At 46.0% G+C, this 25,596-nt stretch overlaps 1 protein-coding gene across 3 annotated transcripts in view; it reads left to right on the top strand.

Annotated features, from left to right (window-relative positions):
- SUDS3 (SDS3 homolog, SIN3A corepressor complex component) overlaps window positions 1-25,596 on the top strand; it is an 81,849-nt gene that overhangs the window by 32,969 nt on the left and 23,284 nt on the right. For 2 of the 3 annotated variants that reach the window (XM_073559489.1, XM_073559482.1), the window contains exons 5-11: window positions 339-358; window positions 443-599; window positions 4,773-4,868; window positions 19,004-19,065; window positions 21,088-21,109; window positions 22,370-22,462; window positions 22,862-22,967. In XM_073559489.1, coding sequence (XP_073415590.1) covers window positions 339-358; window positions 443-599; window positions 4,773-4,868; window positions 19,004-19,065; window positions 21,088-21,109; window positions 22,370-22,462; window positions 22,862-22,967 — 556 coding nt within the window. The remainder of the gene's footprint in view (window positions 1-338; window positions 359-442; window positions 600-4,772; window positions 4,869-19,003; window positions 19,066-21,087; window positions 21,110-22,369; window positions 22,463-22,861; window positions 22,968-25,596) is intronic. The other variant, XM_073559486.1, reaches the window with a different exon arrangement.

The raw sequence follows: 25,596 nt of genomic DNA, 5'->3' as shown, positions 1-25,596 counted from the left end.
TAAAGTTCTGTGCAAAGTTAGCCAGTCTCCGTAGGAGAGACTAATACAGGTGACTGGCAGCAGAGCTCCAATGAGCAAGGTTTTCTGCGCTCACGTTAGTGATGGTGGAATTGCACTGATCTAAATGACTGAGATTTTATTATTAAATGTCTTTTTTTTTTTTTAAATTAGAAATGATGATTATGGCTAAAATATGGTATCAGATTTGAACTTTCTTTGATATACATCATATACACTTTGTACTCACTAGCACATTAGTCTATGGATGGGATATTTTGGGCTCCAGTCCTGAATAAATGTCATTTCTAAACTGATTTTTATTTCTCTTTTTCTTCCAGAACTTTTCTTACAACTAGAGGTAAGTAACATTCCTGGATCTTAGTATGTCACAGGCATCATTCCTATTAATTATTTACAGCTGTGAATTATATTATCTTCCTAGACTGAGCAGGTAGAAAGAAACTACATCAAGGAGAAGAAAGCAGCCGTGAAAGAATTTGAAGATAAAAAGATTGAACTAAAGGAAAATTTGATAGCAGAATTAGAGGAAAAGAAGAAAATGATAGAAAATGAGAAATTAACAATGGAACTAACAGGAGGTAAATTCTGTCCATGCATACAGGGAATGAATCAATAATTACCCTTTTTTATTTTTTCTTTAAATCACATTTTTTAAGAATTTTGCAGGTCCTAAAATTTTGAAAAGAACTTGCAGCATGAAGTTGTACTGAATAGCAATGTATATTACTCTGCAGTACTCCTCACTAGGGGCAATCACTGCTCACGTTATATTTATAGAACTCAAGCATTTGGGCAGCCTGCAGTATGCACATCACACCAAAACTGCTCTGGATATGGCACATTGAGGAATCATTGGGGCTGCAGAATATACATCACATAGGATTCACTAGGGCCCATACATGACAGGAAGAGCTGGGGGGGCCCATACATGACAAGAGGGGCTGGAAGGCCCATACATGACAGGAGGCGCTGGGGGGCCCATACAAAACAGGAGGGGCTGGAAGGCCCATACATGACACACCATATTTTTCAGACTATAAGACGCACTTTTTCCCCCATAAATTTGGGAGGAAAATGGAGGGTGTGTCTTATAGTCCGAACGCAGGCTTACTGGGGGTTGCAGCAGTGGTGTAGCAGCGTCTCTTCCTCAGAGAACCGGCGGCAGCGTAAGTGTTGTGATGCTGAAGTGTGGTGTTGGCGGTGAGCAGTGTACACTGCATCATTGGTTTCCCTGCGGCCATCTTCCTGAGGTCGTGGGCTGCTGGAGGCGGTGCGTGCGCAGATTGAGATCTCGCCGGCCCTCGGCTTCAGGAAAATGGCCGTGAGAAACCAACGATGCACTTAGCTCTGCTCACCGTGAACATCGGGACGCAGCATCGCCACATTTCTGTCGCCGGCATCCTGAGGAAGGGATCCCATCTTATAAAAAAACATTTTTTTTTGTTACTGTTTTCCACCCCAAAATTTGGGACGCGTCTTAAAGTCCAAAAAATACGGTACGTCATAGGAGGGGTAGGGGCTTCCTCTGCTGTTGTTGTCGGTAGGACTGGAGTGCTCTCACTCCTCTTATAAAGTATGTCCTCTTATTTACTATTAAAGCCAGTGCTTTGTCTTGGTTAACAGCTTTCCGTTGGTGATAGGAGCGCTGTCTAAAATCAGTTTGTGTGTCTGCGCTTGCACAGTAAGGCTATGTGCGCACGTTGAGTATTTGCTTGCATAAATTTCTGCATCTCTTGGCAGGAAAAATGTTGCAACAAGAACGCGCGTTTTTGAATGCGTTTTTGTATGCATTTTTGCATGCGTTTTTGTATAGCATTGAATGCTTTTTTGCGCTAAATGAAAATGTTTAAAAAAAATGTGATGTAGTTTATCGGTTCAACACCACCTTTTTCATGCTGATGCAGTGGCTTCAGAGTAATGGGATTACGGCTTGGTGTCAGCAGCTGTCATTGATGCCTACCTCTAGGCTAAGGGTCCCATTTCACTTAGCGACGCACCAGCGATCCCGACAACGATACGACATGGTAAGGATCGCTGGTGCGTCGCTAAATGGTCGCTAGTAAGCTGCCAAACAGGCAGATCTCTTCAGCGACGCAGCAACCATCCAGCGATCCTTATCAGTCGTTGGGACCTTGTCACACAGCAGCTTTTCTGAATGACTCCAGCCTGCGTCCCTGAGTTCTGCGTCACCAATGAGGTCGCTCTTTGGTCAAACACAGCGATGCATGCTGGCCAGCGGGACACCGATGATGAGAAAATGGCCCAGTACATTCGAGCACGATCAGCGATATCCAGCGGGGAGCTGGTCACCGCTGCGTGTCACATGTAGCGAGATTGCTGGCGAGGTCGCTGTTGCGTCACAAAGTCGGTGACGCTTCAGCGATCTCGCTAGAGATCTCGCTATGTGAGACAGGGGCTTTAGTAATGAAAAGGTGTCAGCCTGACACCCTCTTTACTAAGCCTATTAGTAAGCACAAACACATGCAAACCCACACACACTTTGTCACCAGTCCCATAGGTATAGTGTCTCCCCCTGTATCAGCCGCCTCCCAGCCATCCATCATGTCTCTGTCTTGCGTCTGGGCGCCGCCTCCCAGCCATCCATTATGCCCCTGTCTTGCGTCTGGGCGCCGCCGTCCATCATGCCCCTGTGTGCCGCCTCTTCCTGTGTTGTATGCTGGCACCTGCGCTGTGACAATAGTTCTCGGGCATGCGCAGTGCGCGCTGCCCCAGAACTGACATCAGGCTATCGCGCATGCGTGTTGCAGAGGCCTCAGATCCCACCCCCGCAGTGTGTTATGATGTATTCACACTGCGTGACTTGGCATCTGGCGCCTGCACAGTGAACAACTCTAGCTGCGCCTGCCCCCATCTCCCCCCTCTTTCATTTTCCTTCCTTGGCATCAGCTGATGAGCTGACCTGCCAGTGACCAGCTTGTGCAGAGCTCAGCTCATCAGCTGATGCCGAGGGAGGATATCAGCCCACAGCTGTTTGCTTAGCCTTTACTGGGTAGTTTACAGGGGGACCCAAGAAAAAAATTGACATAGGGTCCACCTATAAAATCTAACCAGCAAAGGCTAGGCAGACAACTGTGGGCTGATATTAATAGCCTAGAAAGGGGCCATGGATATTGGCCCCTCCCAGACTAAAAACATCAGCTCTCAGCCGCCCCAGAAAAGGAGCATCTATAGGATGCACCACATCAGGCGCTTAGCCTCGCTCTTCCCATTTGCTCTGTAGCAGTGGAAGTGAAGTTCATATTTGTGTTGTTGATGTCATCTTTGTATTGTCAGGTGACATCAAGCCCACAGGTTAGTAATGGAGAGGCATCTAAAAGACACCTATCCATTAGTAACCTCATAGTGATAATGTATGAAAACAGACACCCACAATAAAGTCCTTTTATTTGAAATAATGACACAAACTCCTTTAATAATATTACTTAAACCATACTCACCGAATGCCTAATCCACCGAAGCCACGTCTCCTGCAACAAAAATAAAATGGTAAACCACAAAATTCTTCACCTGTCTGCAGAGAAGATAATCCATAATGTCCCAGGATGATCCTGATCACTTTGAGAGCAGTCACATTAGTGATGTGACTGCTCTCAAAGACTGCCGGCGATACACTGACAGGAGTTAATCACCCCCACAGTGTATCACTGAGCTGCCATGAGAGAGTTCACAGGAGTTCATCAGCTGATCAGCTCCAGTGATCTCTCTTACGGTACCATGTCTGGCGGTAAAGCGCAAAACAAAAACTCAGCACATCCGCAAACATTTTTATACCTGCATTTTTGCTGCGAATTTGACTGACTCAATTGAAGTCAAAGGGTGCAGAAACGCAAAAAGAATTGACATTCTGCAGAAAAAAACGCACTGCAAATACGCACAGAAGTTTACTGATCATGTGCACAACACTTCAGGATTGTCATTGAATTACCTTGCATAAGGATTCCATTGCGTTTTTGAAAAACGCATCGTGTGCACATAGCCTAACCCTGGAGGAGCTCAGCATCAAACACAATGTGGCTGAGGGCGCTCTCTGATGCCTGGTTCCTGCCTGTGTACAACTGCTCAGTGCACCTGAAAGTGTAGCGAGCAAGTGGCTTCAGAGAGGAGGAGAGGCTGTTGTGATGTGCTCATGCTGTTTGATCACTTCAATACCCCTACTCTTTGAAGCAGCACAAGCGGCTGCCATAGATGGGCAGTAGTGATGAGCGAATGTGCTCTGATAAGGTGTTATCAGAGCATGCTTGTGTGCTATCCGAGTTTCTTCGGCGTGCTCGAGTAATATGTTTGAGTCCACGCGGCTGTTTGACAGCCACAACATATGCATGGATTGCCTGTTTGTTCAACAGCAGCAGCAGCACATACAGGGATTTTTTAACAGTCACCGAGATATGCAGGCGCGGAGGCTCAAACATATTATTCGAGCATGCCGAAGACACTCAGCCCCCGAGCATGGTCCGATAACACCTTATCCGAGCACGTTCGCTCATCACTAATAGTCAAGAACCTGGTGTCAGAATGTGTTGGCAGTCACGTTGTGCATGCGCCTGCACCGACACTTGTAGCATGCCACTGTGCTCCTCCAGTGTCGTGCAATTGCACTGATTTTAGAGAAATATCGCTCTTACAAGTGTAGTGCTGTCAGCGTGTGCGTGCTGTTCTGCCACATATAACCGTTTTATCTCGTTTGCTTACAGCATCGAAGACTTCTTATAATAATGTCTTTCTGTTGACAGATTCCATGGAAGTTAAACCTATTATGACTAGAAAATTACGACGACGGCCAAACGATCCTGTCCCAATTCCTGATAAAAGAAGGAAACCGGCTCCTGATATCCTTTCCATGCGGAACTTTATTGTAAAGTCTACATAAGTTAGGATTGTTGTTTGTGCTGGAATTGTCAGCTGTTATTACATCAAGCTTTGAATAACCTGCCCTTATGCTTTGAAGTAAGCAGGGGCTTTAGAGTCGTGAGCACAGCTTGAAACGCAAACTAATATGAAAAACCTAGTGAATTGACATCTCGTTTGGCAGGGAAATATTCCTACACAATCAAATTCATAAACTTCACTAATAAGATTATCAGACCAAAATTGACAAATATCCTCACTAAGTATTGTTGTGTGCTGCTCCACTAATAGCCTGTAGGTGGAGCCAGCACTACAGCAGTGCCCAAACTTCTGCTTATAACCAATATCCAGAGCCCAATTATATGTAACATCATAGATTGCAATGTATAGTCTTAATCCTTTTGAAGGACATGGCTTTGAAATGGAGTATAAGCTGGTCACAGCCTATTTTGGTAGAATCTACTGTCAAAGAGAACCTGACACCAGGTTTTCCTGATATAAACTAAATCTGCCACCTAAAAGTCATCTGCAACAGCACTCCACTAACCTGTTCATAAGAGCTTAGCTTCCCCGCATGTCTAACAAAATACCTTTTTTAATCTTCCAGCACCATATGCGAAATAGTGCAGTCCAGCCTCATGGCTGTCGCTTGTCTGCTGCCTCCGTTGTTCCTGCAATTGCTGTCCTCCTGTCTTGATGTGGCTGATGTCATGCGCTGCTTTTCTTTACTGTGCAGGCGCAAGGTTTGCCTAGACAGTGGAAATGTCAGCCACTCCGCTCAAGGCTGGAGGGCAGCAATTGCGGGGACGGAGGAAATGCACAGATGAGCAACACCCATCAGCCGGAGGATTATAATAGATATTTTCTTAGCTATGCAGGAATGGTGGGCTGTTATAAACAGGTTTGTGGAGTGATGTTTAAGGCCACTTAAATATGGTGGATTTAGTTTATATAGGGAAAACCTGGTGACAAGTTTCCTTTTAATATTATGTGCATGGACACTACAAATGTCAGCAGTTTTTACCAAATTATCTGCAGATACATGTCATGACCAGCCTTGGCAGTAAATCCAATTGAATTTTTATAGAGGCTGTCCAGTAGGAGCATTAATTTTTCCTTTTGATTTCTAGTCTTAAAGGGGTGGACCAAGTCTGCTGTCAATCTGTTACTGCAGAATGCTGAATCATGACAGCAGACCACATGAGACAGATAGGCATGTGACCACATGCGCTACCACCAGGTGAATCCTGACATAGTGTGCGCCACATGCTGTCACGATTCGTCAGTCACATAGAGTGATTGCAGACTTTTATCTCAAACCCTGCTATCCCCTTTAAGATAAGTTGTTTGGCAGCTTCTTTTCTGATTCACATTTAACCAGGTGTTTTTAGTGGTAACAGGCATTTTAGGTGGCTCCCCCTAGTCATTGAGCACACAAGCCTGTTAATATGAGCAGATTGTAGAACTGTATGGGGCGGTCAGGAGCTATAGCTGAAGGTGGAAGGTTTGGCTGACAGCTGTCGTAAGTTGTGAAGCCAGAGATCTAGTAGAACGGCTAACTAAGAAAAGTCAGATCACAGCTACCGTATATTCTCGTGTATAAGCCGAGATTTCTCCAGTCACCTTCAACGACAGCTACATTGGAGGATGTCTTCCCCGCCCTAATAGGGAACAAGAACACAAAGAGGTTAAATACTCCTCCCCTTCCTGCAACCACCAGTGTTTTCCTGTCCCATATGGGGCATGAAGAGGTCTATGATGGTGCTGCCGTGGCCGGCGATCGAGAGCACCCCACGTCCAGTACCAGCTGGGATACCTGTCAGATGCCAGGCAGCCGAGGTCGGGGACCTTGCTCTCCTCCGGTGGCTGCTCCCGTCTCCGCCTGCATGGTGGGACTCGGGACTCTCCCACCTCTCCTTCGGGGGTAAAGCGAGGTGGTGATGTGCGCGCCGGGGGCCTCCAGAAAGCTCCCCGGCTTCCTCCTCCTCTGTGCTGCCGGTTCCTGGGGGCTCACGCTGGCCGGGGGTGGCGTTCCTCCACTTCAGGCGTTACTGGGCTTTCCACTGGGGCGTGCTTCACTTCCGGTCTGTCCCTATGCGTTCCACGGTGGAGTGCACGTGCGCGCCGGGGGGCGCGTTACTCCTGGAACCGGCGGTCACATTCTTAGGCATCCTCATGTGGTTGCCCCCTTTGGGCCAAAGGGAGGAGGAGGTGCACAAACAACGCTGGAGAGGTGATCACCAGGTAAGACACCTGTCTGACACTGACTGTAGACGGCATGGACGGTGACAAGCCCTCTCTCTGTGTCAGCGGAGCCCAGCGTACCCCCCTCCTACTGTAAGTAGCAGGTGTTGGCCCTGGCTATCCAGCATTTATTTACTAAAATGGCGTAGCATACTTCTCTCTCTCTCTCTCTAATATGGGGAGAAAAGGTCTCTGACCCTATGAGGACCAGCCACAAGTTTAAAATGTGTGCTGCCAGACTCCCTCGACATACGGGGAAAGCTCTGCCCGTCCTGTACGGAGAGGTCCTTCGCGCTGAGCAGCCTTCTCTCCTGGATAGCATCAAATGCCTCATAATACAGGAGGTTCACTCCTCCATGGCTCCCTTCTCCCAGTCTGCCTCCATCTAGGAGGAGGAAGAAAGCTCCGATAGAATCAGACTCAGGCGAAATTCAGTCCTCGGATTCAGAGGACGCTCGGGAGATTGAGGGTTCCTCTTCCACGTCCACACCTAAAACCAGGGAACAAAAAATATCACTTGGTTCCGAGAATATGGGTGAGCTAATCAGTATGGTTAAGAGTACCATAGGGGTGGAGGAGGAAGAAGTTAAATACACGGTACAGGACGAGATGTTGGGCTGAAGCCCAAAGAAGGTGTTCTGTATACGAGAACGTACAGAATCTGATCCTCCATGAAAGGAGGTCTCCCTAAAAAAAAAAAAAAAGCCTATCCCTTTGAGGGCTCCTCCCAGCTCAAAGATCCAGTGGATCAAGAAAAATATATATACATAAATATTTTTGAGCGCTTATCAAGGAAGTCCTGGGACACCTCTACTAATCTGCTGGAAGCTAATATAGCTTACACATGCCCTGTCTCTATGATTACGCACAGACTCAGGGCACCTCAGGGGAAAAAAATACCTGACGCCCTACCCCTACTGCAGAAAGCAACGAGGTTCCTAGCCGATGCTTCCGCTGGCGGTCGCTAAACAACTTGAGACCAGGGCAGAAGACCAGCCTGTAATTAGCAGGTATCGGGTAATTTTTTAATGCACCGGCTCTTCTAGGCTGAGCGTGACTGCTCTGGCCAGGTCCGGGTATCCGCAAAAGCGGCCGTCCTTTCTAACTCCTAGAGGAGTGCCCTGGTTAAAATACTAAGGGGGGCGACTTATCTCCAAGTGGTGCGCCATCCCCTTCCAGGGCCACTATGTGTTCAAGCATGTCCTGGATAACATCCTGGACAAAGCTTCGGACAAAAGGTTCTCTTCTGGAACATAGACATCCTAGGAGACGGATTTTTCGTCCCTCCCGTGACCAAACCTCTGTCAACAGCTATTCTAAGCTGAATTTGCATGCCCTCGTCAGATCACAGCCGCTAAGCAGCTTAAGGCTGGGCCGGTACCGGCGTGAGAGACTGGCTGGGAATCCCTGGTCCTGTTGACATACTCAGGAAGAGTATAGGGGGGCAAGGGCAGGAACATCCTTGTCCCTAACCATCAAGAGACCCCAGATAAGCAATGACGCCTGGTTGGGGGTCGTGTCTCGCTCTTTTTTCACCCGCTGGCAGTCCATCTCCACAAATCAGTGGGTCCACCGTACCATACGAGATGGACTAAAAATTGGGTTCGAGAGTCCTTCCCCATAATGCTTAGGGGTAATCTCCCTACAGCCTCCACACCTTCAGGGCTCCTTACCAAGAGATCTGCTCCGGTAGAACGCGCGAGTGCCAAAGCAGGAGAAGGACACAGCCATTACGCACGTCCCTTCCTGGTGACGAAGCCATCAGAGAAAAACCGAATCATCATAAACCTGAAGCCATTAAACGAATCGGTCCGGTACAGGCAATTCAAAATGGAGTCAATCAGGGGCAGTCCCACTCATCGGACAGAACTGGGTAATGGCAACGGTAGATCTGAAGGGTGCATATTACCATGTGCCAATCCATCCGACCATGTATCTCTCCAAGATCATGGCGGAAGCAGTGATTTTCATCCGGCGCCAGGGGATAGGCATTATCCCATATCTGGACGATTTCCCCCTCTCTGTACCATCTATCTCGTGAAGTGTGTGGCCCCAGTTATGCTGCAGTGTGTGGCCCCAGCTTTGCTATACAGTGAGTGGCCCCAGTTATCTGCACAATGAGTTGCCCCAGTTATCTGCACAGTGAGTGGCCTCAGTTATCTGCACAATGAGTGGCCCCAGATAATGCTATACAGTGAGTGGCCCCAGTTATGTGCACAGTGAGTGGCCTCAGTTATGCTGCAGTGTGTGGCCCCAGCTGGCAACGATCGACATGATCAAGGCATCAGGCTGTGGATATCAGCTCCGGACATCAGGCCGCAGTCATCCAGCTTACGATCTCTGGCAGCGATCGGCAGGTTCCGGGCATCCGGCAGGCAAACCAGGGTTCAGGCAAGGAGGCACGACAGATATCCAGGCATGGTGCGTGTTAGGGAACACGCCAAGGTCCAAGGCTAGGTGCAAGGCAAGGTGCGTGTGTAGGGGACACGCCGGGGTTCACAAAACGAGACGGTGCGTGTGAAGAGACACGCCAAAGCACAAGGTACAAGACAGAGTGCGTGTGTAGAGACACGCCAAGACACAAGGTAATAAAGCAGAGTCCAGCGTGTGCAAAGAGACACGCCAGGGTCAGGGTTCAAGGCTGGGTGCGTGCTAGGAGCCACGCCAGGGCAGAGTACGAGAACAGGGTTAGGACCTGTGCGTGCAAGAGGACACGACAGGATACATGGCAAAATCTGCACGCACTATTATAGAAGCACGGGGAGGTATTCCATGGGCAGGCAAGGGCCTGCGCGTGCTTTAGAGAGCACGGAAAGCACAGTGCGGAAACAGCGTGAAGTGCAAGGAAGCACAGAGAGCACGGCTGGGGCACTGGCTAGCTGATTGGGCTGCGGCACTGACAGACGGGCAAGACTCCAGCGAACCCGGCTGAGGCATGGCAGGCGACACAGCTGAGGCACAAGCAGGCAGGCACGACTGAGGCACAAACAGGAGGCTAGGAAGGCCAGGCGCATGCTAAGAACACACGAAGCAGCAAGGGAAGACAAGACAAGAAACCAGGCAGGGCTTAGGCAGAGAACGGATCCAGGAACGGAAGCATAGGCAGAAACACGGAACAAGAACCGAGCAAGAACCGAGCAAGAACAGAGCTAGCAGCGGAGCGTAGGCCAGAGCCGGGCCAAGGCAGAGCCTTGGGACCAGCCTGGAAACGTGCAAGAGAGCACAATATTAAAGAGTCTAGCAGTGGAGCGTAGGCCGAAGCCCAGAGCTGGGCCAAGGCAGAGCCTTGGGACTAGACATGGAAAAGAGCACAAAAAGTAAGAGAGGAGGAATGGTGCGTGTGCCAGGGAGCACTACAGAGCACCATAGGGGAGAGAGAGGCAGAGCAAGCAAAGGCAGAGACCATAGGGAGGAACACAAGGCAGAGCAAGGAAGGACTACAAGGCAAGGCAATGGCAAACATGGCACGAGAGACAACACAAGACATGGCATGAGACAAGAGGCAGAGTACGAGCACGGAGCGTGTGCAGAGACGCACGACAGGGCAGAGTGCACAGGCACAGAATAGAGGGAGCGACCCAGCAGACAAACAGCCATGCAGGGAAGCACCACAATACTCAGGCCCTGAGCATAGGAAGGGGCGGTCTGATATAGAGCATAGCACCTCCACTTCCGGGTCAGGACCAGGGAAGAACTTCCAGTTCAGTCCTCCAGGATCACATGGAGCAGTCACATGATCAGGATTCCAGACATGCAGGGATGATTGCAGAACCAGTGCTGAAACCTAGGCAGGTCACATGATCAGAATTCCAGACATGCAGAGATGATAGCAGAACCAGTGCTGAAACCTAGGCAGGTCACATGATCAGAGTTCCAGACATGCAGAGATGAATGCAGAACCAGCCCCTGCTGGAACATCGGAAGGACACATGATCATGGGTTCTAGACATGACGAGACAATCACAGAAGGCAGAGCAGAAACGCAGGCATCCCGCAGCTCAACAGTCATGAGGTGAGTGTGCACACTGCTCTAGGGAACATGCAGGATAGCAGACATGAGATGCGCGTGCACACCGCTCCAGGGGTCATGAGGCAAAACAGACATGGCGAGCATGACAGGATCTCTGACCACATGCACCCAGGCGGTTTCTTGGGCTCAGGCCTACACCCGAAATCTACAAAGCCACGTGCTTTTACATTCCAGGATGCGCCTGGCCTACGCGGCGACAAATTCCATTGTCCTGAAGGATTCCCCTCACTGGTCAGGTTAAACCAGCCCTGAGGTGGTTGAACTACCGAAATCTTCAGAAGGGAGTCAGCCGGATTCAGTTTCCCCTGAAAACACTCCGCTCAGATGCCAGCCAACTGGGGTGCAGTAGTAGAGAGATCCTATTTTCAGGGGCGATCGCTGCCGAGCATGAGCACCAGTTCCTCAAATCTGAGAGAACTGAAGGCGGTAGGAAAAGCGCTAAAAGGCGTCATCATCGCTAATCCAAAATCGCCACGTCTGCATCTACTCTGACAACATGACCACAGTGGCCAAGGGGGTATGAAGTATGCCGGCCTGAAGGCAATAGCAGCAAGGATCTTCTGGTCAGTGCGTTTGAAAGGATCAGACAACACCCAGGCAGATTTCCTCAGTCGAGAAGACGTTCATCCGGAGGAGTGGCGCCTGGACCAGACGGTATTCGTGTCCATAGCCTCAAGATGGGGCGGAGGTGGACCTAGTCGCCAAAAGGCAAAATGCGAAGACAGGGGTATTTGTCTCCCTCAACCACATGGACGGAGTGCAAGGAATAGATGCCCTTTACCCAATGGTGGGATTCCAACCTCGCATATATACCTGCCCACCCATACCGATGCGGGCAAAAAACATCTCAAGAAATCCAGACGGACCGAGTTGCCACAATACTAATCGCCCCTCAGTGGCCTGGAAGAAGTTGGTACAGTGCCCTACTTGCCATGGCCCAGGAAGGCCCCAGCTTCTACCCCAAAAAGGGCGACCTCCTTCACCAAGGTCCTCTGCTACTTCTGGACGTAGACAAATGGAACCTGGCAGCATGGTTATTGAGGCCGAATTCCTAAGAGCCAAATGGCTCTCGGATAGAGTCATCCAAACCCTTCAGGAAAGCCAATAACCAAGGCCATCTATGCCAAGGTCTGGGAAAAGGTTTACGCCCTGGTGCTCTCCAGGCACCCCTGATCCCTTCCATCCCAGTGCAGCACAGACCCTAGACGTTTACAAAAGGTCTAGAACAGGGCCTTATCCCTAGCACACTAAAGGTATAAATATCAGCTCTTAGCACCTTTTTTGATCTTGACCTGGCCAGCCACCGCTGGATCAAACGATTTTATGGCTTCGGCAGCAAGGATTCGTCCTAAACTCCGCAGTCAGGGGCCTCCTTGGGATCTCAGCACTGTGCTCAACACCCTAACCTAAGATCCATTTGAGCCTCTAGATTCCATGACCATGAAAACCTAACCCTTTAACCGTCCTCTTAGTCGCATTTACTGCGGCTAGACGTATAGGAGAATTGCAGGCCACTCACTGTGCAGCATAACTGGGGCCACTCACTGTGCAGCATAACTGGGGCCACTCACTGTGCAGCATAACTGGGGCCACTCACTGTGCAGCATTATAAGGGGCCACTCACTGTGCAGCATTATAAGGGGCCACTCACTGTGCAGCATTATAAGGGGCCACTCACTGTGCAGCATTATAAGGGGCCACTCACTGTGCAGCATTATCTGGGGCCACACACTGTGCAGCATAACTGGGGCCACACACTGTGCAGCATAACTGGGGCCACACACTGTGCAGCATAACTGGGGCCACACACTGTGCAGCATAACTGGGGCCACACACTGTGCAGCATAACTGGGGCCACTCACTGTACAGCATTATCTGGGGCCACTCATTGTGCCACTCACTGTGCAGCAAAGCTGGGGCCACACACTGCAGCATAACTGGGGCCACACACTGCAGCATAACTGGGGCCACACACTGCAGCATAACTGGGGCCACACACTGCAGCATAACTGGGGCCACTCACTGTGCAGCATAACTGGGGCCACTCACTGTGCAGCATTATCTGGGGCCACTCACTGTGCAGCATTATCTGGGGCCACTCACTGTGCAGCATAACTGGGGCCACTCACTGTGCAGCATAACTGGGGCCACTCACTGTGCAGCATAACTGGGGCCACTCACTGTGCAGCATAACTGGGGCCACTCACTGCGCAGCATAACTGGGGCCACTCACTGCGCAGCATAACTGGGGCCACTCACTGCGCAGCATAACTGGGGCCACTCACTGCGCAGCATAACTGGGGCCACTCACTGCGCAGCATAACTGGGGCCACTCACTGCGCAGCATAACTGGGGCCACTCACTGCGCAGCATAACTGGGGCCACTCACTGCGCAGCATAACTGGGGCCACTCACTGCGCAGCATAACTGGGGCCACTCACTGCGCAGCATAACTGGGGCCACTCACTGCGCAGCATAACTGGGGCCACTCACTGCGCAGCACAACTGGGGCCACTCACTGCGCAGCACAACTGGGGCCACTCACTGCGCAGCACAACTGGGGCCACTCACTGCGCAGCACAACTGGGGCCACTCACTGCGCAGCACAACTGGGGCCACTCACTGCGCAGCACAACTGGGGCCACTCACTGCGCAGCACAACTGGGGCCACTCACTGCGCAGCACAACTGGGGCCACTCACTGCGCAGCATAACTGGGGCCACTCACTGCGCAGCATAATAAGGGGCCACACACTGAGCAGCATTATAAGGGGCCACACACTGCAACATAACTGGGGCCACTCACTGTGCAGCATAACTGGGGCCACTCACTGTGCAGCATAACTGGGGCCACACACTGTGCAGCATAACTGGGGCCACACACTGTGCAGCATTATCTGGGGCCACACACTGTGCAGCATTATCTGGGGCCACACACTGTGCAGCATTATCTGGGGCCACACACTGTGCAGCATTATCTGGGGCCACACACTGTGCAGCATTATCTGGGGCCACACACTGTGCAGCATTATCTGGGGCCACACACTGTGCAGCATTATCTGGGGCCACACACTGTGCAGCATTATCTGGGGCTACACACTGTGCAGCATTATCTGGGGCCACACACTGTGCAGCATTATCTGGGGCCACTCACTGTGCAGCATTATCTGGGGCCACTCACTGTGCAGCATTATCTGGGGCCACTCACTGTGCAGCATTATCTGGGGCCACTCACTGTGCAGCATTATCTGGGGCCACTCACTGTGCAGCATTATCTACAGCCTTGCAGAGCTGGGGTCCTGGGTTCGAATCCCAGCAAGGAAAACATCTGCAAGGAGTTTGTATGTTCTCCCTGTGTTTGCGTGGGTTTCCTCCGGGTACTACGGTTTCCTCCCACATTCTAAAGACATACTAATAGGGAATTTAGATTGTGAGCCCCATCGGGGACAGTGCTGATAATGTGTGCAAACTGTGAAGCGCTGCGGAATATGTTAGCGCTATATAAAAATAAAGATTATTATTATTCCAGCAAATAACACAAGGATTCATCTCAGATGGCATCAGTGGGCTGGCTGTAATCTTCGCTGTGCCATTCGCTTGAATGGGCAAGTTCTGTCTCTTCAAAACGGACCAAAGTAGGACGTTTCTGTATTTTATGTGGTTTATGGTTCTGCAAAAAAAAAAATAAAAAAAATTGTTCAGTCAGTGAAACAGCACGCGTACGAAAGAGAGGAAGCACAGCATTGGGGCTCATTCACTCAAGAAATATTGTCCAAAAAATACCCCATAAAACGGATGGAAATGTACTTTGTTTTTTTTTTATTTTAACTTTGAAATCCATATGATATGGATCATAATGGATGGTCATCTGTTTTGTCATCCTTTAACCCCTTTCTGTCATGTGACGTACTATCCCGTCCATGTGCCCTGGGACTTAATTCCCAGGGACGGGATAGTACGTCACAGCTATCAGCAGCGCCCACGTGGTGAGCGACGCTGATCGCGGCTGGGTGTCAGCTGATTATCACAGCTGACACCCGGCACAATGTGTCAGGGACGGTCACGGACCGCCCCCGACACGTTAACCCCTTGCACACCGCGATCAAACACGATCGCGGTGTACCGGGGGTTAAAGGGAAGCATCGGCAGGGAGGGGGCTCCCTCCGTGCTTCCCTGAGCCCCCCACAGCAACGCAATGTGCAGCGCTGCTGCGGGGGGCTCCATCCCTGCAGGTCCCCGAATCCAAGATGGCGACGGGGACCTTCGGGAGCCTGCAGGGAGCTGGCTTCCTCATGCTGTCACAGGACAGTGATGTCCCACCTGGGACAATGTAATAAAGTTAAAAAACAAAAGTAAAAATAATTTTAAAAAAAATCGCTAAATAAATTAAAAAAAATAATATTCCCTAATTCATTTTTTGGAAATAAAAAAAAAACAATGAAAGTACACATATTTGGTATCGCCGCGTCCGTAACGATCCGCCCTATAAAACTGTCCCATTAGTTAACCCCTTTAGCGAACCCCTCAAAAAATAAAAATAAAAAACGAAGCAAAAAAATGATTTATTATCATACCGCCGAACAAAAAGTGCAATAACGCGCAATCAAAAAGATGCATATAAATAAGCATGGTACCGCTGAAAACTTGTCCCGCAAAAAACGAGCCACCATACAGCGTCATCAGTGAAAAAATTAAAAAATTTATAGCTCGCAGAATAAAGCGATGCAAAAATAATTATTTTTTTATATAAAATTGTTTTCATTGCATAAAAGCGTCAAAACATAAAAAAAGACCTAAATATGGTATCGCTGTAACCGTACTGACCCGAAGAATAAAAGGGCTTTATCAATTTTACCGCACGCGGAACGGTGTAAACGCACCCCCAAAAGAAATTCATGAAACGCTGGTTTTTGTTCATTCTGCGTCCCAAAAATCGGAATAAAAAGCGATCAAAAGATGTCACGTGCCCGAAAATGATACCAATAAAAACGTCAACTCGTCCCGCAAAAAATAAGACCTCACATGACTCAGTGGGACAAAATATCGAAAAATTATAGCTCTCAATATATGGTGATGCAAAAACTATTTTTACAATAAAAAGCGTCTTTTAGCGTGTGACAGCTGCCAAATATAAAAACCGCCATAAATAGTAAATCAAACCCCCTGTTATCACCCCCTTAGTTAGGGGAAAATAATAAAATAAATAAATGTATTTATTTCCATTTTCCCGTTAGGGTTAGGGCTGAGATTAGGGTTTAGGGGTGTGTTGGGGTTAGGGTTGGAGTTAGAATTGGGGGTTTCCACTGTTTGGGCACATCAGGTGCTCTCCAAATGCAACATGGCGTCTGATCTCAATTCCAGCCAATTCTGAGTTGAAAAAGTCAAATGGTGCTCCTTCCCTTCCAAGCTCTGCCATGCGCCCAAACAGTGTTTTACCCTCACATATAGGGTATCAGCGTACTTAGGACAAATTGCAAAACAACTTTTGGGGTCCAATTTCTCCTGTTACCCTTAGGAAAATAAAAAATTGGGGGCAAAAATATCATTTTTGTGGAAAAAAATGATTTTTTTATTTTCACGCCCGGGCGTTATAAACTTCTGTTAAGCACTTGGGGGTTCAAAGTGCTCACCACACATCTAGATAAGTTCCTTAGGGGGTCTAGTTTCCAAAATGGTGTCACTTATGGGGGGTTTCCATTGTTTAGGTACATTCGGGGCTCTCCAAAGGCAGCATGACACCCACAGAGCATTCCATCAAAGTCTGCATTCCAAAACGTCACTACTTCCCTTCCGAGCCCCGACGTGTGCCCATACAGTAGTTTTCTCCCTCATTTGAGGTATCAGCGTACTTAGGACAAATTGGACAACAACTTTTGGGGTCCAATTTCTTCTGGTACCCTTGGGAAAATAAAAAAAATGGTGACTAAAAGATCATGTTTGTGGAAAAAATACGATTTTTTTATTTTCACGCCCGGTCGTTATAAACTTCTGTGAAGCACTTGGGGGTTCAAAGTGCTCACCACACATCTAGATAAGTTCCTTAGGGGGTCTAGTTTCCAAAATGAGGCCAGCTCTGCCATGCGCCCAAATAGTGGTTTACCCCCCACATGTGGGGTATCAGCGTACTCAGGACAAATTGCACAATAGCTTTTAGGGTCCTGTTACCCTTGGAAAAATAAGAATTGAGGGTGAAAAGATCATTTTTGTGGAAAAAATATGATTTTTTTAATTGTACGGCTGTACGTCATAAACTTCTGTGAAGCCCTTGGGGGTTCAAAGTTCTCACCACACATCTAGATAAGTTCCTTGGGGGGTCTAGTTTCCAAAATGGTGTCATTTGTGGGGGGTTTCCACTGTTTTGGTACATCAGGGGTTTTCCAATCGCGACATGGTGTCCGATCTCAATTCCAGCCAAAAAAGTCAAATGGCGCTGCTTCCCTTCTGAGCTCTGCCATGCGCCTAAATAGTCGTTTACACCCACATATGGGGTATCAGCGTACTCAGGACAAATTGCACATTAACTTTTAGGGTCCTGTTACCCTTGGGAAAAGAAAAATTGGGGGGGGAAAGATCATCGCTGTACGATATAAACTGTGAAGCCCTTGTTGGTTCAAAGTTCTCACCACAGATCTACATAAGTCCCTTGGGGGGTCTAGTTTCCAAAATGGGGTCACTTGTGGGGGGTTTCCACTGTTTAGGTACATGAGGGGCTCTCCAAACGTGACATGGCGTCCGATCTGAATTCTAGCCAATTTTGCATTGAAAAAGTCAAACGGCGCTCCTTCCCTTCTGAGCTCTGCCATGCGCCGAAACAGTGTTTCCCCCCCACATATGAGGTATCAGCATACTCAGGACAAATTGCACAATAACTTTTGCAGTCCAACTTCTCCTGTTACCCTTGGTAAAATAAAAAAAATTGAACCTGAAGTATTTTTTTTGTGAAAAAAGTAAAATGTTTGTTTTTTTTTAAATATTCAAAAAATTTCTGTGAAGCACCTGAAGGGTTAATAAACTTCTTAAATGTGGTTTTGAGCACCTTAAGGGGTGCAGTTTTAAGAATGGTGTCACTTTTGGGTATTTTCTATCATATAGACCCCTCAAAGTGGCTTCAAATGTGATGTGGTCCGTAAAAATAAAATGGTGTTGCAAAAATGAGAAATCGCTGGTCAACTTTTAACCCTTATAACTTCCTAAGAGAATAAAATTTGGGTTCCAAAATTGTGCTGATGTAAAGTAAACATGTGGGAAATGTTACTTATTAAGTTTTTTGTGTGCCGTATCTCTGTGATTTAAGGGCATAAAAATTCAAAGTTGGAAAATTGCGAAATTTTCAAAATTTTCGCCAAATTTCCGTTTTTTTAACAAATGCAAGTTATATGAATGAAATTTTGCCACTAGCATGAAATACAATATGTCACGAGAAAACGTCAGAATCACCAGGATCCATGGAAACGTTCCAGAGTTATTACCTCATAAAGGGACAGTGGTCAGAATTGTAAAATTTGGCCCGGTCATGAACGTGCAAACCACCCTTGGCGGTTAAGGGGTTAACGGATCTGTTTAGCAGTGTTTTAGAGACACCTGTAGTAAAAGCGAATGTGAAAAGGAAATCAAAATATCCTTTTGGAACACTAGATCCATTATAAATGGTTGTCCACTAGACGTGAACTGAAGTGAAAATTCCTTTCTCCTGATCACCTCCACAAGGTTTTGTAAACATTACATAGGATCCTCTGTCTGTTCTGCTCTACAATAAGGAGCACCTTTTCACAATTGTGCACTCATTATCTTTTTTTTTTTTTTTTTTGTGAAGTTCCCTATTTTTTTCCCTTAATATTTGCACCCCAGCTAAATTATCTTCTCACAGATGAACAAATCATGGAGGACTTACGGACACTAAATAAGGTATTACAAACCTCATAGGCATACAATTTTCAATATTCAATATAAAATCATACAATTTAGGAGACAATGCAGATCATTTATTGCTTTTGCATCAAAATATTAGTGCTTAATGACAATTCAGTTTTGGAAATGCCCAAGCCAAAAGTATTATGCTAGCACCTACATGAAAATGTTAAAAAACAACTAGAAAATTGAACTCTATTAACCTTTTGGGTTGAGGGATGACATATTTATGATTTCATTTCTATGTAAACTTTGCAGAAAAGGCGCAAGAACAACCTATGGCCATCTTGAATGTATTTGCTCCATGTTTTTTTTTTTAATCTTACAACCATTTTTAAGATGCATAAAAAGCTGAAAGTTGTGAAAAATTTGCATTACTGTGTGACATTTTGACACCTTGGTCTCCTGCTATATTCTAACTTTAGGAAGTGTACCAATACAGAAAGTTCCAATTTGTGCAAAATTTTATAAGCTTTTGACTTGTGACATTATTGGCATGCATGTCATGAGAAGCTGAATAAAATGATGTCTGTGATCTGATGTCTTATTCCAGAGAAATCCATGTTTTTCTTATATGTAAATGAGCTGGCTAGGACTATAGGCCGTATATAATCTGTATGAGAATCTGCCTCCAGAGCTTATTATAAATGAACGCAGGAGTTATCAGTGTGATATGTGATGGCCGCTCTCTGCTCTCCTCATCTCACTGCAGAGCTGTGATTATGCCTGACACATCTGCAGGTTCCACTCAGCTTCAGCATCTATCTGGCAGTCTGATATGGTTGCAATATTCCTGCAGAGCTGTGAGAGCTACAGCTGATAACCTGTCTTATGAAACAAGGTTCAGTTCTACTGTTTTAATTACATATTAAACAGGAGTGCAAATTAAGCATTTTGTAACACTATGGCCAAGAGAGGAAAACACCTCACTTCCTACGTGAAAACACCATAGCAAATATTGGTGTTTAGTGAATGCTCCCAAAGATACATGCAAACATGAAAAAAGTGGAGTACAGAAGGGCCACCAAAAGATAAAAAATAGATAACTCTATTAAATCAATAATGCATACATAAATAAGATGCAGTAAACAACAGACTACAAAGAGGAGAATAACCAAGGAATCATGCTGAGCCAGCAGGGAGAGATAGGATCACTAATTCCCAGTGGCACTCTGGAAAGCGATGATGTCAGATACAAACAGTGGTATGTGACCAGCATATACAGAACTGGCAGGTAAGTAATCAAATAAGAGACAATGCATCAATCCCACCAGGCTCCCATGCCCCAATAACTTAATCCTGCTTACCCATCATCAGTTTCAGTGATCATACGTCTCCCTGCTGACCCCTTGTCGCGCGTTTCACCTAGCAGCTTTTTCAAAAGGGGGTCTAGCATTGGTAATACCGCCTTTCATTTATAATAAGCTCTGGAGGCAGATCCTCATACAGATCTATGTCCGGCCCATAGTCCTCATCAGCTCATTTACATATAAGAAATGTGGATTTATCTGGGATAAGACATTGGATCACAGATATCAAGCTGTCATTTTATTCAGCTTCCTATGACCTATATGCCCATATAGATGGCTTAAAAGGGTTGCCAAGTAGCAAAAAGGGGAAAAGCATCCGTTCCAGGTGAAAAAAATAGCTTTATTTGCCAATCAGAGATACAGCTTTTCGATCAGAAAGGTCTTTATCAAGCATGCTTGATAAAGACCTTTTTGGTCGAAATGCTGTATCTCTGATTGGCAAATAAAGCTATTTTTTCACCTGGAACGGATGCTGCTCCCCTTTTTGCTACTTTGTTGCCTTTTGATCCTATTGGGTCCTGGGATCTTTGGAGAGTGCATTCCATCAAGTTCGTGTGCTGTTGGCTGTTTCTTTTTTTCATGGCTTAAAAGGGTTGATCCTACTGACAGGTTCCCTTTAATTTTGTTTAACTGAAAAAGATGCAAATTATTTTATTTATTCCAAATGTAATCTGTTTTTTTTTTTTCTTCTACTCCCTTTTTCTGACAGTTAAAATCTCCTAAAAGACCTGGTAAGTCCTTGCTGATATCTATATATGTTTGACTGTAGTCAGTAATTTTTTTTTTCTTTATACTGATATTTTTTTCACACTTTGCAAACACGCAGCATTTATAATTTTAAAGATTATTATTATTATTATTATTGTTATATTACTTTGTCTCATGACAGACAAGCACTTTAATATGAGAGAGCCTTCCCTTGATCTGAATCGAGACCCCGAGCAAATAGCAGTTTTTTTATGTTTGATGTCACTACTGAGGGCTTCTTCCATTTCTCTGCAGCTACAAGAAGGGAAACCTGATATTAGATGTAACTGTTCAAATGGTCGCTGCAGAAGAATTGTATATTTCCTTGGCAAAAGAATTTTGAGGGGTCGAGAAGTTTTGATTAGCTTAACAGCCTCAGTAAGAAAAGGGGTTGACTTTGAGATTAAAACTAAAGACCGAGATTGAAAACTAAAACATGTTCTGGAGCATGCCTGTACAAGGACGGAGAACAGTTTCGGGGTTTTATGATTTTTAGACAAAAATGAATGTTTCCAATTTATGAACCAAATAAAGCACTACATGAAAGTGGGGTAAATGTTATATGTTTTCTGTAATAGGATTCTGCCTATTGAAATTAAATTTACACATCACGTTTGTCCTACTAGTTAGCTAATCGTGGTGCACTGTGTTCATATTCCTAATGTTTCTACTGTGATGGCAGATTGAACTTAATGGGTTGTACACTACTTGTACAACTCCTTCTTAAATAGTATATTTCCACTTACAAAATAAAACACAATATACTCACGTCCCGTGTCATGCAAGCCTTGGGGGGGAGACACAGCACTGACATCACTGAAATGGTGCTGGAGCTCCCAAGGCTTACTTGACATTGTTAGTAGTGTTGATCGAATAACTTCGGATAAGCACTTATCCGAATAGCTATAGAGCTTACCGAATATCTGCCTTGGATACCTGGAGGGCTCCCGATAATCAGCTGTTCGGGGACGCAGCTGCATGTGTCGCGGCTGTGTGACAGTTACAACACATGCATGGAGAAGCCTGTTTGTTGGGCTCTCCATGCATGTGATGTGACAGTGACACAGGCGCGACACATGCAGCTGCGGCCCCGAACAGCTGATTAGCGGGAGCCCTCCAGGTATCCAAGGCAGATATTCGGTAAGCTCTATAGCTATTCGGATAAGTGCTTATCCGAAGTTATTCGATTATGCCATCTGAACCCTGCAGCCACTATCAAGCTGATGTGCTCTCACTTCCTTCAGATGAACCTATAAAGTTCTCTCGTGGCATAACAATGTCACCTGAGCCTCAGGAGACCTGGCACCCACATCGCTGGAGCGGTGCACGTATAGGAGGTGGGTGTAAGGTGTTTTTTATTTCACAAGGGGTAATATAATATTTAAAAAGGGTTGTCCACATTGTTGACACATTCAGTATTTGTAGCAGAAAAATCTGGAGTGTTTTTTCCACATTTTTGTGTGCGCTTTTGATGTGTTTTTTTTCCCATTTATTTGAATGGATGAAAAGCACTGAAAAGTTGACATGCTGCAAATCTGAATCAACTTCAAATCTGAAGGAAGAAAATAAGCAACCCATGCATGAGATCTCAGAAATCTAATTCACTTTGCTGGGACAGTAAAATGCTGCATTTTGTTTCCCATGTAAAAAATATAATGTGTAACCATACCCCAATACTGTGACTAAAGCGTATTTGAGTTTGGATTGCATCATGGAACCTCTATATTTCTTTTCAGTGTCACCATCTACTCCAGAACATCTTCCAGCAACACCAGCTGAATCTCCTGTCCAGCGGTTTGAAGCTCGGATAGAGGATGGAAAACTATATTATGATAAAAGATGGTAATTTATTTCATTAATTCAAATTAACCATTAATTACAGGAACTGTCAAATGACAGACCCATATCCTGGTTTCATTTGATAATTTTGTTTCTTTTCTAGCTTAACCCCTTAATGATAGAGCCAATTTGGTACTTTGGTGCCAATTTTTTACAATTTTGACCACTGTCACTTTATGAAGTTATAGCTCTGAAACATCAGCACAATTTTGTAAATGTATTTTTTTTTGTCAGGACGTTATAAGGGTTAAAAGTTGACCAGCAGTTTCTCATTTTTCCAACAAAATTTACAAAACCATTTTTTTAGGGACCACCTCACATTTGAAGTGAATTTGGGGGGGTCAATATAACAGAAAATACCCAAAAGTGACACCATTCTAAAAACTGCACCCCTCAAGATGCTCAAAACCACATTCAAGAAGTTTATTAACCCTTCAGGTGCTTCACGAGAACTAAAGCAATGTGGAAGGAAAATAATTAACATTTTACTTTTTTTTTTTTTACAAAAAATTTTCTTTGGAACTAAATTTTTTATTTTCACAAGGGTAACAGGAGAAAATGGACCACAAAATTTGTTGTGCAATTTCTCCTGAGTACACCAATAACCCCGTATGTGGGGGAAACCATTGTTTGGGTGCATGGCAAGGCTCAGAAGGGAGGGAGCACCGTTTGACTTTTTGAACTCAAAATTGACTGGAATCAATGGTAGCACCATGTCGCATTTGGAGACCCCCTGATGTACCGAAACAGTGGAACCCCCCCCCAATTCTAACTCCAACCCTAACCCCAACACACCCCTAACCCAAATCATAACCCTAACACACCCCTAACCGTAATCCCAACCATAACCCTAACTTTAGCCCAACCCTAAATTTAGCCCCAACCCTAACCCTAGCTCAACCCTAATAATTATAATTATGGAATAATAATAATTTCCACAATTGGATGTGTTTAATTTTTTTCCTGTGCTGAGATAATCTTGTATGTGCCCCTGTTATCAGGGCTGTGGAGTCGATACACAATGAACAGACTCCAACTCCTAAAATATATAATAAATTGGCTATACTATTTGAGTGCTGGATGTGCCGTAAATGTTTTCTTAAGAAATTGGTAAAGTTATGTCTGTTCTGCTCCTGATTTAAGGATCTCTGCTTTTACTTGAGATTAATCTGTGCCGCATTGTATGTCCATGCTCAGTAGTGAGGCATTGCTGTGGGGTCGGGAGTCAGAGGTTTGGCTTACTAACGCAACAGCCCTGCCTGCTATGTGCTGTGTAAAAGTTCTTTTTGCCCATGCAGGAACATGGTCTGATCATACCACAGCGCCTGGCCAGTGGTGCTCGCGTGAGAGAGAAAACACACATTACAGCAGGGCATCACAGTTGATTCTTTCTGTGAGGCAAAACATTGTTTAATAACAGGCAGGGAAATGTTTTACCTCACAAAAAGAATCCGCTGTGATGCCCGGCTGTCCTGTCTGTATACTCTTTTATTTCCTCCCCTGCCCAGGAGCTGTGGTATTATCAGACCATGTCCTTGTACAGTCAGACCCAGCCATTACACAGTACACAGCAGGGGCACATTTATAAGATTATCTCAGCACAGGAACATTTTATTTTTAACCCCTTTCTGCCATCTGACGTACTATTCCGTCCACGGTACCCGGGCCCGTCAGCTAAATTATCTTCTCACAGATGAACAAATCATGGAGGACTTACGGACACTAAATAAGGTATTTCAAACCTCATAGGCATACAATTTTAATATAAAATCATACAATTTAGGAGACAATGCAGATAATTTATTGCTTTTGCATCAAAATATTAGTGCTTAATGACAATTCAGTTTTGGAAATGCCCAAGCCAAAAGTATTATGCTAGCACCTGACGGGATAGTATGTCACCGCGATCAGCGGCACTCACGGGGGGAGCACCGCTGATCGCAGCCGGGTGTTAGCTGATTATCACAGCTGACACCGGCACTATGTGAGGGGTTCAAATTGGTGAGCACTTTGAACCCCTCAGTGCTTCACAGAAGTTTATAACGCCCGGGCGTGAAAATAAAAATATTATATTTTTTCCACAACCATGATCTTTAAGTCCGCAATTTTTTTTATTTTCCCAAGGGTAACCGGAGAAATTGGACCCCAAAAGTTGTTGTCCAATTTGTCCTGAGTACGCTGATACCCCATATGTGTGAGAAAACTACTGTATGGGGACACGTCGGGGCTCGAAAGTTAAGTTGTGACGTTTTGGAATGCAGACTTTGATGGAATGGTCTGCAGGTGTCATGTCGCGTTTGGAGAGCCCCTAATGTACCTAAACTATTGAAACGCCCCACAAATGACCCCATTTTGGAAACTAGACCCCCTAAGGAACTTATCTAGATGTGTAGTGAGCACTTTGAACCCCCAAGTGCTTCACAGAAGTTTATAACGCCCGGGCGTGAAAATAAAAAAAATCATATTTTTTTCCACAAAAATGATATTTTTGCCCCAAATTTTTTATTTTCGTAAAGGTAACAGGAGAAATTGGACCCCAAAAGTTGTTTTGCAATTTGTCCTGAGTAGTCTGATACCCCATATGTGGGTGTGAAACACTGTTTGGGCGCATGGCAGAGCTTGGAAGGGAGGG

This window comes from Dendrobates tinctorius, unplaced genomic scaffold (genome assembly GCF_039654945.1).
Source record: "Dendrobates tinctorius isolate UK_male_01 unplaced genomic scaffold, ASM3965494v1 ptg000003l, whole genome shotgun sequence".
Taxonomy (NCBI): domain Eukaryota; kingdom Metazoa; phylum Chordata; class Amphibia; order Anura; family Dendrobatidae; genus Dendrobates; species Dendrobates tinctorius.
This window is presented reverse-complemented; position numbering and strand designations above follow the sequence as displayed.